This window comes from Tenrec ecaudatus, chromosome 3, assembly GCF_050624435.1.
Source record: "Tenrec ecaudatus isolate mTenEca1 chromosome 3, mTenEca1.hap1, whole genome shotgun sequence".
NCBI lineage: Eukaryota > Metazoa > Chordata > Mammalia > Afrosoricida > Tenrecidae > Tenrec > Tenrec ecaudatus.
This window is the reverse complement of record NC_134532.1, coordinates 146,653,366-146,672,201: the sequence shown is the minus strand read 5'-3', so window position 1 is coordinate 146,672,201 and position 18,836 is coordinate 146,653,366. Positions and strand designations below refer to the sequence as shown.

Genomic DNA, 18,836 nt, shown 5'->3' with positions numbered 1-18,836 from the left:
GGGAAGAGTCAGGGTTCAAACCCAAACAGACTCGCTGTCATGGAGTTGATTCCAACTCACGTTGTTCTTAGGTGCTGTCGAGTACGTTCCAGCCCATCAAGACCCTGTGTACAACAGAACAAAACACAGCCCAGTCTTTCGCCACTCCCACAATTACTCTTATGTCTGAACCCACTGTTATAGTGACTGTGTCAATCCATCTTGTCAAGGGTCTTCTTTTTTACTGCCTGCCCTTCTACTTTACCAACCAAGCATGAGACTCTTTTCCAGGGACTGTCTCTCCCGATGTGCTCACAGTATTGTGAGGCAAAGTCCTTGCCCCTAAGGAGCACTACGGCCATACTTCCTTCAAGACAAATCTGTTGACTCTTTAGGCAGTCCATGGTACTTTCTTCAGAACCATAATTCAAATGCATAGATTCTTCTTTGGTCTTCCTCCTGCAATGTCCAACATTCACAAGCACAGGAAGCAACAATCCCCTGGCTTGGCTTAGACACACCTTAGTCCTCGAAGTAACATTCTTGCTTTTCAAAACTTCAAAAAGATCTTGTGTAACAGATTTATCCAGTGCAGTACATCCTTCAATCTCTTAACTTCTGTGCTTCTATAAGCACTAATTTTATCTAAACAAGAAGAAATCCTTTACAACTTCTACCTTATCTCTAATTATCAGGATGTTCCCTATTGATCCATTTGTGAGGATTTTTCATTTCTTGACAGAGTTGTAATCTCTATTGAAGACTGCAATCCTTGATCTTCAGTCATATTATGGTACCTTAAAAAATGTGTTTTTTGTGCTACAGGAAAATAACTATTTTGAAGGCTGACATATTTTTATTAAAATTTTGCTAATTATCTGTTTTTAAAGTGGCCATTTTTCTAAGTCACTGAAGCTTAGCATTAAGTTTACAGAGATGCTTCCTCACAGAAAATAGCAATTTTTACATGGGTCAAATATTTTACAGATGCTCTGAAAGACTTCAAAGATGAACTGAGAGAGGAAAGAACTGTCAGCCTCAATAAAGAAAGGCTGTGGTTGAAGCCCAGAGACGGCTGGACAAACACCATGTAATTAGCACTCCTGTAATTACTGAAATTGGATCTCACACGTTTTGTCATTTTCAATTCTCAGAGAGCATCTTGGCTTCATCAAGTTTTTGGTTCAAGAGAACTAAAAACAAGCTCAATGAGATGTTTCCAACAGTATCTTAAGTAACATCAAAGCTAATGAAGACAATTTTATAGATTTAATCATGACCAATCTTCCAAGGAGATCCCCTGGGTCAGTTAAATTCAAGGCAGTGAAGTCAGCTCAGAAGGTTATGGTAACGGTTTTCTGGGGTTCCAAAAGAGCAATCTAGATTAAAAAAAATTTCAAAGGACCTAGATCAATTGCAGGGGCTTATTATAAAGAAGTTACAAGAAAAGCGGAAATTGCATTTGGGAGAAAAAAAGCAAGAAAGATGCATTAAGGAATCTTTTTTCCATCTCAACAATTTTACTCCTCAAGAGTTCTAAAAGTTATCCTCTAAACATTTCCTTGGAAAACCTTTTCCCATCCCACACTACAGCTTTTACTTTGCCCTATAGGTCTGCAGACTTTTTGTTCTCAGAACTCAAAGAGCACTAAAGAAGAACATTGACTGGAGTCCCTCAGGGATGCCTTAATTGGCCTTTCATGTAGATCCAACCATAAAATTCACTGCTATCAAGTCAATGCTGACTCACAGTGACACCCCCCCCCCCACCCTCACCCTGTGGGTTTCTGAGACTGTAATTATTTATGGGAGTAGAAAGCTGAGTGTTTCCTTCTCCCTTGGAGATGCTGGTGGTTTTGAATTCTGACCATGTAGATTGTAGCCCTAAGCATAACCCCGTTATACGCCACCAGGGTTTCCTCTTGGTGTAAATCAGGAAAGGGATAAGAGAGATAGAAACACTTTCTTCAGAAGTGTATAGACAAGATGGAAACTATCTGGAGAAGCAATAGCTTTATATTTTGATGGTTTATAAAGTTCTTTGATTTTGTTGCAATACTTTTTGACTTAACCTGGTATCTACTTCTAAGATTGAAAGTATACACAGTAACGACTTAATCCCTAGGGCTGTGAATGATCTGAGAGCACTCTCACTTTCCATTTTATGTACTTTAACAGTTGGAATTACTAAACATACAAAAATTTCTGCTGGCTGAAATGTCTGTAAAAGGTCTAATTCCACCATTAAAATATAAACTCTTAAGAGTTTTGGTTTTTTTTTAAAAAATACTTTTATTAGGGGCTCTTACATCTCTTATCACAATCCATACATTCCTCTAATGTATCAAGCACATTTGCACATATACCGCCACCATCGTTTTCAAAGAATTCTCTTCCCACTTGAGTCCGATTATCAGTTCCCCATTTCTTCCGGCTCCCTCCCCTGCCCACTCTCTCTCACGAACCCTTGATAAGTTATAGTTATTTTTTTCATCTTATACCATCCTGTTGCCCCTCACCCACTTTTCAACTGTTCTTCCCCCTGGGAGGGTCTTCTAGATTGATCCTTGTGTTCGAGTCCCACTTTCTCCCCCCACTTCCCCTAATCCTCCTGGTAACTCTACTCTCCTTGTTGACCCTGAGGAGTTTACCTATCCTGGATTCCCTGTGTTGTGGGCTCTTATCTGTAGCAGTGTGCATGCTGTTGTCTAATCTGATTTGTAAGGAAGAATTGAAGTCATGATAGTGGGGTGAAGGAAGCAAAGAGCTAGAGGAAAGTTGTGTGTTTCATCAGTGCTACACTTCACCCTGACTGGCTCATCTCTTCTCTATGACTCCTCTGTGAGGGGATGCCCAATTGTCTATAGATAGGCACTGGGTCTCCACCCTAGGCCCCCCTGCCCCCGCCCAATTCACCTTGAGTATGGTTTTATTCTGGGTCTTAGATGCCTGATACCTGATCCCATTGATACCTCATAATCACACAGGCTGGTGTGCTTCTTCCATGTGGGCTTTGCTGCTTCTGAGCTAGATGGTCGCTTGTTTATCTTCAGGGTTTTAAAACCCCAAACACTCTATCTTTTGATAGCCGGCCACCAACTGCTTTCTTCAGCACATTTGTTTATGCACCTAATTTGTCTTCAGTGATTGTGTCCGGAAGGTGAGCATCACAGAATTCCGGATCGTTAGAACAAAGTGTTCTTGTGTTAATGGAGTACTTGAGTTGAGACCCAATGTCCATCTGCAACCTTAATTCTTAACATATAGATATGAGTGCATAGTTCTATTCCCCTCATTATATATATAATATATATTTACATTATGTGCATGCTTGTATTTAGGCCTCTATAAATGTCCTTTGCCTCCTGGTTCTTTCCTCTATTTTCTTTTTATTTCCCTCTTGTCCCACCATCATGTTCGGACCTTCATTCAGGTTTAGTAATTCCTTGCAGCTATATTGCCCTTGATTGAGCCCCACTAGGCATGCTATGACCTTCGTTCCATTGATTTTAGTTCACTTGTTGTTCTCCCTTCCTTTCTCCCACCTCCCCTTCCATATTCCCCCAGAACCACTGGTCCCATTCTATTCATCTCCGAATTGTTTATCCTGACTATCTTATCTAGATAGACATGCAGATACATTAATAAGTGCAAAAACCAGGCAAAGCCAAAACGAAACAACAAAGGATGTCAAAACCAACAAAACAGTAACAACAACAGCAGAAAGCAAGAACAAAATAACAAGAAAAAGAAAGCCACTGACAAAAATGGAAAAACTTATAAATAGTTCAAGGTCTGTTTGTTGGCCTTTATGAGTGTTTTCCAGACGAGTCTGATGGGGTGCTACACTGTCTCCCAAGTCTATTTTTGCTATTCCCCAGGGGTTTCATCAGTCTGCTCCCCCTGCTGCTCTGCTGCATGCCCTCAGTGCCTCGCCCCAGCATAATGCAGCCAGACCGTGCACAATTCCTGCACTGTATCTCCAGTGCTGTCCCCTACAGTGTCATGGTTCAGTGAGTGATGACGTGTCCCATGGTGGAGCTATCCCTACGGTCCTTCCCATGTGTTGTCTGCTCTGAGCAGAAACATCGTCCTAGAGGCTTGGTAAGTCAGGATGCCCTCTCCTCCCTCTCCATCCCTTTGCATATCTCCTATATGCTCTAATCCAACTCACCCCTCTCCCCAAGCTGTGGCCCCAGTGCTGTTGAAAAGGATTTAATTTTTGTCTACATTTTGGCACAGGTTAAGTTTCCTTCTAATCTTACCAAGTTACAATTATCTATCATGCTGAGAAAACAAGCAACTGGAAAAACTGTCACATGTGGCAGGAAAAAGTCATTGTGCAAAGCAATTTGATCCTAAGAAAACTTCGTAGCTAATATTTTCTAAGCTATCTTCTTTTTCTGTATATTATTATATCACTTTTGGCTATAGAAGAAATGTTCAGTGTATAAGCAAATTCAAAGGACTGTAAAATTCCAATAGAAACTCAATTCCGGCGGGGTGAATTGACATGCTAATTTTTTTAAGAAAATTGAAAGACCATAAAATGGATAAAAATGAAAAAGAGGAAAGAATTCAAATTCTTGTATGAAAACCTGTCTTTCATACTGATAAACTGAAGAACAGTAAGAAAACAGGTTTAACAGATACAAATGGTAAGAATAATTTTTATCAATTTTCTTATCAAAAATATTGATGTTATTAGTTTGGGGGTGTACCTAGGGATTAGTGTGGTCTGAGACCTTCTCCTTCATCTTGCCTAAAATGTACTAAATAAAAAATTAAGTGCTCAAAAGCAAACGTAGAGAGAAAAGGAGAGGTTTGGGAAATACAAAGAATTCCGACTCTGAAGGAAGCTATAAATAATCTAACTAAAGAAAAGTACCAGGTACAATCCTACTTGACAATGACTGAAATATAATATATCAGAAAAAAACATGCCCTGGAAGACCAAAGATCCACTAAAGAAATTAAAAATCTGGCTAGAAAAACAATCACATCTCACAATTTCCATATTCAGCCTAATAAAAGCAGTTGCTATTTCAAGACAGCTTTTCTAATTAATAGCATATTAACAAATCTTCCTTTACATAGAGTACCTGTTAATTTCCCAAGACATGTCTGGCCCTTTACATAGCAATTAGTGCTATTTTCTTACCCATCCCCCGTAACTTTCGTCAAAAGGTAAAACAGGAAAATAACTATGCAATAAATAATATTAAGATTCTCTCCACTTGCTTACAGATGGGAAACATGTCAGTGGTGTTGTTGATATTTAAGAATACTTTAAATTGCACTTACCTGCTCCAAAGAGTTCTTTGTGGACCTCTAAGACCACAGCAACACCAATGTTATCTTTTGTCATGACTCTGTTCAGCATAGCTTCGGATCCATCTGAATTAGCCATTGCTACTTGGTTAAATTCCACTGTATGCTTCTGTACCAATGTAAATCTGAAAGTACAATTCATTATTATCACTTTAGGTAAATTATCATGTTAAAAGAAATTAAATGAAGGATACATGATACACACAAGGCATTGTCTCCCTAGTCTTTTTTTACTTCCTACAAGAGGTCATGCAATACACTTCAGGTCAGTGAGACAGGCTGAGATTAATGTCAAAAGTTTCTGGTAAGCTATATGTAGCAAAAATGGTAGCTCTCTTTCACCCTTTCATACCTTTGCTCCTTGCAGCTACTGCCTGGATGAATAATAATCACGCAGGAAAAAGCAAATGGACAAGTCAACCTTTAAGGATAACTGAGACAGAGCAGACAGAGACCAAGGAACTTCATGGCTGAAAAGCCAAGGACCAGAGACAGGTGTGCCAGCATGGCTGAGAAGAGGTGCTGATAAAAGAACTGTATCCTTACCATTGTGTAACCTGTTTGTCTCCTTAATAAGCCCCCATAATCCTGTATATTGGATATGAGTCCTGTGGGCCCACTGCAATGAATTATCAAAACCACCAGAGAAGTTTTGTAAGGGGGGTGGGTGGTTGGTGTCAGAATAGAACTGAGGGTGGAGTCATATCTGACCACTGTGGAATGGCATTCTCCTTCTCCCGGCAGAAACCAGAGGGTCATTTCCTCAGTGAACTATTGTCTTCTTCATTCCAACCAGTTGTGCCAAATTTTTTGGCACAGATATTGACATCTGTTTGTCATATAATTTCAATCACTATAATTATCAATTCCTGAAGCCGTGGGGGTTTCAGTGTGGTTTTTTTGTTCGTTTGGTTTTTGTGGTTAATGCTTTCAGTGTATCTTCAACTTTTTCCTTCAGTATCTTCAATTTTTAATCATAGCCTCTTGAAATGGAATGCAGACCAATTCTTCTTGGTACAGTGATCTTTTGAGGCTTCCTATGACATTCAGTATTTCGCTCTTCCCATCCAACTCAACTGCCACTGAGCCAATTCTGACTCAGCAACCCTACAGAACAGAGAATTGATCTACATGGTGGATTCTGAAGCTATAAATCTTTACAAGAGCAAACAACTTGGTGAAACAGTAGATGGCTTTGAACTGTTAACCTTGAGGTTAGCAGCTCAATGTTTAACCCACCACGCTACTAGAGCTTCATTTTACTCGGAATCCTTCAATATAGCAACTCGAGGCTTGAATTTTCCCTTCAACTTAAATGCTGAGCATGTCTTTCCTTTTGGTTTTCTAACTTCAAGTCTTTCCACATTTGATGACACTACTTTTCTCAAACTACCCTTTGACATCTTCTGTGCAGTTTTCCTACTTCATCATTTCTTCCTTTTGCTTTACATTTAAAAGCAAATTCAGAGTCTATTCTGCTATCAATTCTGACATTTTCTTGGTCTTTTTAATGCCCGTTTCGTTTCCTTGTGTATGATATCTCTGATGTCATACTACAATTTATCTGGTCTTTGGTCAGTAGTGCCAAGTGCTTCAAATCTGTTGCGATGGTCCCTAAATCCACATGGGTTATACTCACAGTCACATTCCGGCCCTTGTGGATTTATGGTTTCTTCAGCTTCAACGTGAACTTGCAAATGAGCAACTGACGCAGTTATGCAGACAGCCTGACCTAATTCGGATTATATTGCACCTCTCCACCATTTTTTCTCACAGAATTTGGTTACTATTTACTCTGCTTAGAGAGGGGCATGTGAATAACTACTGTTAATGTTGTTGAAAATGGGTATTTCCAACAAATAAGTCATTGGTCTTGTAAAGTTTTATCATGTGATACTAGTGACTTTTATCAACAAGGCTTTATTTTCCAATTATTGTTCCTCTTTCTCCACTCCCCATTTTTATATTCCACACACCAGAATTATCAAGGCATCTTGATTGCATCTTTCCTCAATTTCGGACTACAAAAATGGGTGAAAACCTTGAAGTTCTAGATCTTTTGCACTGGCAGTTGGTGCATGAATTAGAGTAGCAGTCATCACTATCTGGTCTTCTTTTAGGTGTGTGGATAGTATCCTGAATTGGTACTTCAGACTAGATCTTGAAATGGTTTTTGTTTGTTTTTTTCCTGGTGACATAATACCGTTCCTCTTTGTCTTTCTTGGCATTGTAGTTCATATGAGTGATTAAAACGGCCAATTTAAAATATAAAATAAAATTTTCAAACCAAAATAGCCCAAAACCAGTCCATTCAGCCCAAGGATGTTTACATTTTTTCAAGAATTCTATTCCCCGTTTAATAACTTCCATTTTCCTTTGACTCACATTTGGCATACTCTACTAATGACAGTGTGTTTTTTCATGTGTTTTGGTCCACTATAAGGTAACTTGCACACAGACTTTTAACTATAGCAATGAGCTCCTTTCTGTGGGGTAATCGGAGGCTCCCACTGTTTGTTTCTCCCCTGCATTCATACGAGCAAATTAATCTCTAATAAACTTCTCATACCAAACTCTAACTCAGAATCTTCCTTCTACAGAATTTAAATTGCAACCAGAGGTATTATGGCTCCATTTACCAAGGGCCACCAGGGCTCCTTGGTAATATGTCTCTATCAATAAAAATATTAAATAGCTTTGTTGCAATAAACAGAAAAGTTATGATAATGATGATCAATATACTCGTATAGATGAGGAAACTGTGGCTAGCTGAGAAAGTTTTTCTTCCCTTACTATCCTAAAACTTCCAAGAACTCAATTCTTATACCAGTTCTCTAATCACATTTTTTAGAGATCTTTTAATACCACAAGACATATTCATCTTGACTTAGAAATCTAACTGCTTAAAATAGTCATTCTGATTGGCTTACCAAATTTCCTCTTCAGCTGACATATCTTATTATTATTCTTCCCATTTTGAGGATATTTCTCCTTAACAGAGATTATGAAAGCAAAATTGAAGTTGTATTAAAAAAGAAACCAATCCTACTAGCGTTGATCACAACTCTATGGGGAGTCCTGGTTGTGCTGTAGTTAAAGTCCTAGGCAGCAAACCAAAAAGTCAGCAGCATAAACCTACCAGCCACCCAATGGGAGAATTATATGGCAATCTATTTCTGGAAAACTTTATAGTCCTGGGAATTCCATGACTCTTTTAGATGAAATGCTCTTACAAAGAAAGGAAATACTAATGATGAACTAAGCACAGAAGGGCAAGTGACACCGTCCAGATAATGTAATTCCCTGACATCAAAACTCAGTTTGATCTTTGTACCATATTCTCTCTCCAATCTAAAGTGTAGAACACAATAAAGGAAGATGATTCCAAATACTTTAGCATTAGCTAGTTTACAAATATATGAATACTTCAACCCTGAACAGAGGGTGGTCTTCAATCTATCTACTAGGTATGGAGCTCTGCAATGCCAGGGGGGAAAGTTTAGAAGAAATGCAATGTAGTATTATTGTGTTACACTCAAAGTCTTCATCTGTGGCTGGTTCCATAATATTCAGGAAAAAAGGAGTTAAGGAAGGGTAGAAATCCAGTGACGTACAGTCGAACCCAAGTACTCGACCGCATCAGTACTCAAAATAATTGGGCTTAGATGCAAAATGTCAAGAAAATTTTCCATCGGATCTCAAGCAAAACATCGCAATCCAACCCAAAATATATGATTTTTGTAAACAAAAGCAGTTCATGTTTCAGTAACTGTGTTAGTTGGTGTTGACATTTTGTTTAAACCTTTTGCAAGCTGTGTTACAGCGTTTTGCTATAATTTTCTCAGTTTTTGTACTGTTTTCAGATAAAAAGCATAGGTCCTAAGAGAGAGGTTTTTTGAAAAGAGTCATCAAGATAAGGAACGGGTTAACTATGTTATTGACATTGTTGATGCTAATTTATTAAACCCTTTTAGAAAACAGTTAAGGAAAAGCTAATAGGAGACATTAGATAGATTAATTTTTTTAGAGAAAGCCAGCCAGATTCTAGTGAAAAAAGGGCAAAGAAGGGGGAAAAAAAATCTCCTGAAAAGCAGCTACCAGTTGATTTTATGGAAGGGGATTCCCCTTCCCAACAACACTCTCTCTCTCTCCATCCCTCCTCTCCACATCCGTGTGCAGATCCAGATCCTCATCAATCTCAAGGCAGGGACCATACTTTAGTTGTTAAAACTGTTTTTAATGTTGTGTTTCCTATTTAAATTATTTAACTCTAAACTTATTTACTTTGAAATTTCTATGTAATGTTTTGTAAATAAAGGCAAGGTTAGAGTAAAAATTTGGGGACTGAGAACGAATTAATCCATTTTCAGTTATTTCTTTCCTTTTTTGTGTGCAAACAGCTCACAAAAATTATGTATGTATGTGTGTATCATGAAAGTCCCTACGAAAAGGCAAAAGGTTTATACAACATAGGAAGACGGGAGCATTCAGTTATTTCTTATGGGAAAAGTTTATTCGGAACGTGACTGCATCACATCTCAACACTCCTTCCAGAACAGATTAGCACCAGAGTCCGAGGTTCTACTGTACAGCACTTTAAATAATTCAAGAAGCATTTTGTCAAATATTACATATCTGAAATTCACTGAAAATCAATTTTTCAAATACTGTTTAAGAATTTATAGATAAGAGTTATAATGGTACATTCAAAACATTAAAACCCTCTGGTAAACTTTCAAGAAATTTCTCCTCATTGTTCAGAGAAAACAATGAGGAGCATGATATAAATCTTTTGTTTTCCTTCAGAAGTAATGGCAAATGGAAAAATAATTCCATGTTAGTTGTCTCAATGTGCTTTCAAAATGATGACATTTTAAAGAATTATTTATGTATAAATACAGGAACAAATAACAAATTCAATGCAACTTTCCGAATATGAGGTTACTGCATAAGATGTACAAGTACTATCAGAAGTTCAACCTAAAAGCCTCGAGACTCAGCTTATCAGACTGGTTGAAAGTAGGAACTATGAAGTCGGACTCCTGTGTGACCCTGGGCAGATTACTTAACCTATGTCTATGTCTTACTCTGTGAAAATGAAGAAATACATGAGCGTTGTTCAAAAACAAAAAGTACACTGTATATATAAGGAATTAGAATATGGCTAATAAAAACAATTATTCTATCATTAATTTTTAAATTACCAAGCCAATAGAATAATTTAGTATACTCTGAATTCAAGTTCTTATAGGGCACTGATTATTAACTAGTATGAGAACAGTTCTGCTGGAAATTCATAGAAAACATAGGACAGTAAGTATAAATAAATGAGAAGTAACCCAAGTTCAATTCATAGGATACAGTTTGCAGTATGTTACCTGGTGGTAACATACCTTACTCACTGCCATTAAGTCGATTCTGACTCAAAGGACAAAGTAGAACTGCCCGTGTGGTTTTTGGAGACTATAAATCTTTAAAGGAATAGAATGCCTCATCTTTCTCCCAGAGCACAGCTGGTGGGTTTGAACTACTAACCTTGCAGTCAAGTAGCAGCCCAACTCTTAACCACTATGCTTGGTAACATGTCTTTATCAATAAAAATATTAAACAGCTTTGTTGTAATAGGTGTTAAATGGAGAAGTTATGATAATAAGAATAAATAACCTATTGAGTAGTTAATTCCTATCTAATGTAGTAATCCCAAATGAATAACCATGGAATTGAATTCTACCAGATTTCTCTACTTGTGTCAATCTTCGTTTAGAGGTTTCTACCAATTTTCTCCTCTAAAATCAGTTGGCAGAAACATGCTATTCTCTTTTCTTCAAAAGGAAAACCAGAACAATCTGCCCCCTGACCACTCAGGCAGCATTCAGGGTCAACTCTTGAGTATGCTACCGTACTGCCCCGTCTAGAAGAAAATGAAGTCCCTGATCCAGTTAGAGAGCACAGAAGGGCAGAGCAACACAGCACACAACAAAGCCAACAAAAGAGAGCACTAAAATTACAAAGGACGACAGAAAAGAGAACTAGGATAACAAAAAATGCACTTGTCGCAGAGCAAATACTCATTAAATATTTAGTGAACTAATGATTAATTATAAAAGATAAATAGTTTATGAAGTGAATGATTCTAAAAAGAGGCCAACTATGAAAACAAAAAATAAAGAATCTTGGATCACTTATTTCTAATCTTAAAAGTACCACTAACTCTTCCAAAACAAATTGTTATAGTTTATGAAAACATTTTTGGAAATATAAACACGATCAAAATATCATACTCAGGTCTATGTGTCCTATAATTTTTAGTGTACTTTTATAATGAAAGCATAAAGAGTAAAAAAAATTATTTCCAATAATATAGTCTAAGAAATAAAATATTACCATCGAAGTTTTAGCTTCATATGCCAGTTGTTTACTAGCTTAGCAAGCAAAAGACAACTTTAAAGGTGTGCTACTTAAAATCTTTATACTTCTTTCCTTAACTCACTTTTCTGTTTTGAAGAATATTGCACAACCATCCACATGTTTTCTCTCCTGCTCAGACATGATTTTGGCACGTGACTTTGGAGAAAAAAATCCATCATATCCACGCTCCTTCAATGCTGGCAGAAAGAGAGTGAAGTATTGCTCTGTTTCCACTTCCTGAGACGAAAAAAAAGTTATCATCCACATGACAGAGGAAAGCCTGGTTAAGATATAAAATCTGAGCATATGGCTAAGGTATGTTTAAGTCAAAATAATTCACATTAACAAGTATCTATCTTATTGTAAGTAACTGCCACTTGAAAATGGGTGCTTTGTAAAGCTGAATGAACCAGCAAGGATATTTGATTCATACTTCGTTTCCTCAAAGCTGATTACAAATGGGATTAAGTGGAAGCTGTTGTTCTTGTTAGGTAATGATTGTCGAGTGGATTCCAACTCACAGTGACCCTACAGACAAAAGAATGAAACACTACCTGATCCTGTGCCGTCCTCACAATTGTTGCTAGTAAATAGTAATAGAAATAGTAAATATTATATATAAATAAGTAATTTTTAAAATTATTTACTCTCCTCAATCTTGGTGAAAAGAATGGTACTGAAGTAGGAGAAAGGTAAGATTAATAGTATTTCTACATTAAGTAATTATACTCTAATTTTTAGGCACCTGATATCAATTATTCTTAGTCTGGACTAATTTACCAATTTTCACATGAGACTTTTTGAGTCATATTAACAGTTTAAAAAATCTTTCCAAATAAAATAATCAAATATGAAGACAATTATTTATGTTTAAAGAGTCTCTTAAGAGATTTTATAATAGCAAAAACTTTTATGCAGCCTAACAGCCCAACAATAAGTACAAGGCTACAATTAAAATGGAAAAAATTAAGAATTTTTAATAACATAGTAAGTGCACTAGTGAATAAACAAAATTTGCATATAAGTGTGATCCCAATTTATTTTATAATTTATCTGCAAGAGATAAGAAAATAGAAAAAAAAGTCTAAAAGAATAGACCTAACACTTTAACACAACAAATACCTCTGAGATATGGAATGAGGTGTTTCCCTAATCATGATTCAATTTTTCCAAACTTTTGACTTCTCCAGAATACTTTTAAAAGAAAAAATTTTTTAAATAATTTTCTACTTGAAGCTATGCTTTCTAAATACTATGAATAAAACACAATTGTGAAATAACTGTAGCAATCTAATTTTGTTTTTGCCTTCTTCTTCCTTTCCACTATCAGTAAAGTATTCAAAGAAAGGTTAATTTATGAAACTTTTTGCCTCTTTTTATTCCTCAAGAAATCATGTGAATCACAGACAACATAATAAATTATCAAGCTACTCTAGTAGGGAAAAAATAGAATAAATCTCAGGCTTTGTTAAAAACAAATGTATGAGGTTGTAACATTTCAAAATGCTGAAGCACATTTAAACAATATGCTTTCAAAGATGCAAGGAGAAAAATTATTAAAGTCTTCAGGACCTGATGCAAGGGGCTTAAGTGGAGAGCAAATGCCTTGAGAATGATTGGGGCAGGGAATATATGGATGTGCTTTATACAATTGATGTATGTATATGTATGGATTGCGGTAAGAGTTGTATGAGTCCCTAATAAAATGTAAAAGAAGAAAAGAGAAAAAAATGATTAGGGCAAAGACTGTACAGACGTGCTTTATACAATTGATGTATGTATATGTATGAACTGTGAAAAGAATTGTATGAGCCCCATTAAATTGTTAAAATTAAAAAAAAAAACCTTGTATTTCATGGAAAGGTGTTTCTTTTTCAGTTAAATTCATTATAAACTGTCAAATATGAGAAGAGCCTAAATATCAGTGGTATTTAGAATAAGATAAAAGTTGACAATTTATAATACAATATTATCAATATTTGAAATGTTTATCTGTAAGTAACAACTGTGTACAAGCACTTTTTCTTGAGAAGCCACTACAAATTAACATGCTACTTCAATGGGCGAGGGCTAACAACCATCTGATTTTCTCCTTTGTTAAAACCAAGATTTGTTCATGAAGTGAACTGCTAACATGGGTAATAAGGAAGGATATTTTTCATTTTCACCTAAGACAATAGTGAATGACTTTAAATGAATGGCTATATTCAGAAGTTTTACTATAAGAATATTTTAAATGCTTATTAAAGTTGTCTTTTTTTTTCTTTTAAGAGGAGAGAATAACAACTTTTAGATTCTGCTTTGAATACAGTAATCTTACCCAAAGGCAAGATTTATTGTTAACTTTACCTTTTAAGTTCAAAAAACAATTTAATTTCTATAGTGTTACCTGAAGACTAATGATATCTGCGTCACAGTTAACAATTTCTTCCATAATTCCCTTTTTCCTGTATTCCCAGTTTAGTGCCCAGGATGGGCAATAGCCATATAGCTGCCGCGTAGCGTATTTATCACATAACACATTGTAACACATAACCGTGAATGATGCTAAGAAGTGGGAGAAAAAAATAGCAGACAAAAGGGAGAAAATTAGGCAACTTTTTTCAGAGCAATCTGTATTTTAAATTTTTAGGAAATTTGTTTTAATATAAAATAATCCAAATTTTGTCAAAATAGTGATTGCATGTAATTTACTATGTAAAGATTCTCTGTAAGTGAAACAAAAGTAAATTTCAGCTTCATCCTGATTAAAGACTAACACTTCATTAGTTCGGGGGGTTGTGTAAATATTCATACTTAAAAATGTTTAGGAGCCTCTCACTGATGTCTTGCTTAGAGTGAAAACTAACAATGATTAATAATAAGCGCATTTTCTTTCTCACAAAATCAATTTGAATTATTTTCATTTTAATACTCTTGGGCTGTAGCAAGACTGTGGACAAACTTATACAGGAAGTAGAAGACTTCTTCTACTCAAAGGGTCCTGTAAGGACCAATACTAAGAGTGACCAATTAGGAACTTGTTTAAAATACATAGCGCCTCAGCCCCAAAACCTACTGAATCAAATCAAAGACTTGAATCCTGAAGTCATTTATATGTGTGATAAAATTCTCATTTCTGACTGTCTATCAGAATCACTTCACACAGAAGTTTAAAAATAAAAAGTTGATATAACCAAATTAATGTTAAAAAAACAGTTGCTGTTGAGTTCATTCTGACTCACGGCAACCTTGTATGTCAGGAAAGCACTGAACTGTGGTACACAGGATTTTCAAAGGCTCTCTGGTATTACATTGGTCAGGCCTTTCTTCTAAGATGTCTCTGGGTGAACTCAACATTCTGGTCGGCTGCAGAGCAAATTAAACATTTTCACCAACAAGGTATAACAAAGTCAGAATATTAGGGCCTGGGCACTCTTATTTTTAAAATGCATCTCAAATGATTACAATAGACACACACTATTAGCAATCACTTATTGAGACTAACTATGAGATAATCAAGGTAACAAGGTAAAATAATATTTGAATGGGTCAGGTTCATTTTCAAATGACAAGAGTAGTAGGAAAAACAGTACAGTGATCATCTGGGGGGTTGATGATTATGATTGATCAATGATCATTTGGGGAATTATTTCATTTTGAGCTGATTTTTATTTCATCATTATCCTCACTCAGTTTTATTTAAGATTTTGTGAAATAAGATATTCCACAAAGGACCAGAAATTACTATCTTCATGATATCTACTAAGCAGCAGCCCTAAACCAAACTGCTGTATCGATTCAATTGTGATTCATAGCAACCTTGCAGGACAGACTTTCCAAAAACAGACTGCCCCATCTTTCCCCAGACTGGCTGGTAAGATTAAACCTCCAGCCTTTTGGTTAGCAGTTGAACTTTTATTCATAGCACCATAATTAAAAGCTATAATGAGGCTTCAAAGAGCTTGTGAAAAAAATGGAAATAAGAGAATGGAATTATCCCAAATATTTTTGAAGCCTCCTTAGATGTTAAAAACTCTTGATACCAGTGCCAACATCCAAAATTGAACTAGCAATTTCTAAACAGATGGCAGAAATAAATTATTAAGTCACTTTCATCACTAATCTCCTATATTCTGTTTACATATTATAGTATATTTTCATTATCTTGGCTTTGATTCTTACATGGCTTAATTATCATTGTGGTCCCTAACTATGGCCAGTTATTATACACATCCCAAAATGTAGTTAAAAGGCATTTTAAAAATATCCCTCTACTTTTACAGCACTCGAGTTTACTTAGTAAAGCATCATGCATATATTCCAAGAAAACTCCCGAACAGTTTTTAACAAAGAAAAGTATCTCTTTATTTTCAGCTTTGGGCAAACAATTAAATAAAAAATTTTTGTTGGGCTCATGTTGAAAGAAAATGTTTTGAAAATGATGCCAGTAACATATGTACAAATGTGCCTGATACAATTGGTGTAGAGATTGTTATAAGAGGTGTATGAGCCCCCAATAAAAACAATTTATTTTTTTTAATTGTTGTTCCTTTTTATAGAAATATGGCTGTGCAAAATTAAGAGACCTTTTTTAAACATATGCTTACTCCCATTTTTTAAAGATTACTTTGAAAATGAGAAAATGATCTTTAAAATCATTAAGAAAATAATTGCACATTACAGGGAAAGTCACGTATAAAATAAGTCTACCTGACTTAAGGCTTTATTAAAAACCTTAGCTTTCCTCATTTTTCTCAGAGCATCCATATATAACCTAATAACAGAATCCTGATAATATTTATGATAAAACTAACAGTGTCTGCTATAGCAGGCTGATGCTGTGGCTCTATAGTTTAAAATTATTACCTCTGGTAGCGAAGCTCTGGAAGCACTGAACTGCAGACCACCGCAGTCAGCAGTTCACACCCACCAGCTATTCCAAGGAAGAAAGATGAGGCTGTCTATTCCCGTAAAAATGTGGAGCCTAGAAAGCCCTGTGATAGGGTTGCTAAGAGCCAGAATTGATTCAAAGGCAATGGGTTTGCTGTTTTAGTGACAGACACAACGGAGTACTGTATACTATGATACCTAATGTTTGTAAAATATAAACAGAATGTTACACTTCCCAGGTTTCCAAACCCAGCATTATCCTAATAACAAAGCAAATTACCCCTCATTTAGCTTTAACTGAACCTTACTTTTAAAAAATAAAATGGAGTTATTCTAAGAACTTAAATTTATTCTAAAAACCACTGAACTAGTATTTTATGATTAACCTTCATAAGGGTGATATTTTTGTTAATTTAAAAATGAAATTAGGTATCATGAAAATGAACTACTCTTGTGATTTAAAAAAGAAGAAAAGGCACTTGGTTAAGTATTAATTCATAGCAATATATATAAAGCAGAATCCCCAATCCTAAAATGTCTAATATGTTAATAGGAAGTCCTCCAATGTTAAAAAATATCTCAAGAAAGAGATAATGGTTTATATTTTCTAGATTACTATGGTTCTAGAAAATGATAAGCCCTTAAATTTTTCAAATACTCACCCTGTAGCATTTCTAATAGAGAGGGGGTGAGGTGTGGGACGGGGACATGGGAGAATGACAGAGGGAGAAAAGGAGAGTGTGCACACAAGTGATCCCATAGCCATGGAGTCAGTGCCAACTCATAAGGACCGTATAAGACACAGCAGCTCCTTAGGGCTTCAGAGTCTGTAAATCTTCAGGAGAGCAGTTTCATCTTTCTCTCATGGAACAGCTGGTGGGTTCAAACTGTCAACACTACAGTTGGGCAGCTCAATGGTGAACCCAGAGTACCCACAGGACTATGACCAGTTTAAACATTCTTGCACTGAGAGAATGCTATCAGTCAATAAAAGACCCATGCTGTTTAAAACATTATTATTTGTTTTTCTTAAGTCCCCCAATGTCCTGTGTGTACATGACATCTAGAAATATTACAAAAATAATTCTAAAAGCAAGTGCTGCATTGTTAAGCTATAAGAGCTTGTATATATATATGCTCATGACAGTATGAATGTCTTTAGTATACCCATTAGTATTTTTAATACTCATCTACCGGTGCAAGTGCAAAGAAAGGTCTGTTAATTATACGTCACAAAGATTAAATGACATTTCAACTATTTCTGAAAAACACTAAAGAGAAAGAAAAACTCATTTACCTGAGGGCAGAATTTGGTCTCGTTCTTTTAATGTAATCCATGGCCTCGGAGGAAGCTGCTCAGGATGAACTGCAAAGAAAAAAAATTTTTTAATTAAATTTTGTGTGTTTCTAAAATTGGAGCTATTTATTTTATTATACCAAATCAAATTCTCTTCAACTATACTAGTTCACAAGCTTAAAAACAGTGTTGAATTTAATAAAGATATTAATACTAAAGGAAGTATAAAATTAGGTATACAGAAAACATACAGTTCCAGAAAAGAACATTAGGAACTTCAGTAGCTGGGATTTAAGGGGGAAAAAAATTAATAGTCTTCATTTTAATGCCTTCATGAAGTATGCAAGCTCTCCTGACTAAACCTAATTCCTTACTAAGATATCAAAGCTACATTAAGTTCCAATATACATATAAAATATTTGTAATAAAACATGATTTTATAATAAAAACTATTTGATTTCATAATGGCACTATCATTGCCTAATTTTATTATTTCCCTTCTTTATGAATTAACTCACTGCCATTAAATCAATTCAGACTCATAGCAACACTATAGGACAGGCTAGAATCTCCAACCGAGAGCTCCCGAGGCTGTAAGTCTTTATGGGAATAGAAAGTATAATCTTTCTCTCATGGAGTGGCTGGAAGTTTCAAACTGTTGACCTGTGATTAGCAGCCCAATGCATACCCACTATGTTACTAGGACTCCTTTATAAAAGCAGTGCAAAATGGTAATAGAAGTAAAATGTACAGAAGAAGGAAGATACTAGTTTAACATATCAGATATCTTTATCTATACCATGAAATGATATACTCCGCAATGAGGAAGAAATTTTATTATGATTTAATTAACCCCTTTTCTAATTCTTAAAATATTCTACAATCACACGATGATTTAATTCCTGTTTGCAGGTTTGCCCAGGGTATGAAAGTAGAAAAAGAGTCATGT

The 18,836-nt window shown here is 35.7% G+C and overlaps 1 protein-coding gene across 2 annotated transcripts in view; it reads right to left on the bottom strand.

Annotated features, from left to right (window-relative positions):
• CNOT6L (CCR4-NOT transcription complex subunit 6 like) overlaps positions 1–18,836 on the bottom strand; it is a 106,266-nt gene that overhangs the window by 17,157 nt on the left and 70,273 nt on the right. For both annotated transcript variants that reach the window (XM_075544157.1, XM_075544156.1), the window contains exons 6-9: positions 17,888–17,956; positions 14,108–14,265; positions 11,801–11,955; positions 5,284–5,435 (exon numbers count right to left, since the gene is read on the bottom strand). In XM_075544157.1, the coding sequence (XP_075400272.1) occupies positions 5,284–5,435; positions 11,801–11,955; positions 14,108–14,265; positions 17,888–17,956 (534 nt within the window). The remainder of the gene's footprint in view (positions 1–5,283; positions 5,436–11,800; positions 11,956–14,107; positions 14,266–17,887; positions 17,957–18,836) is intronic.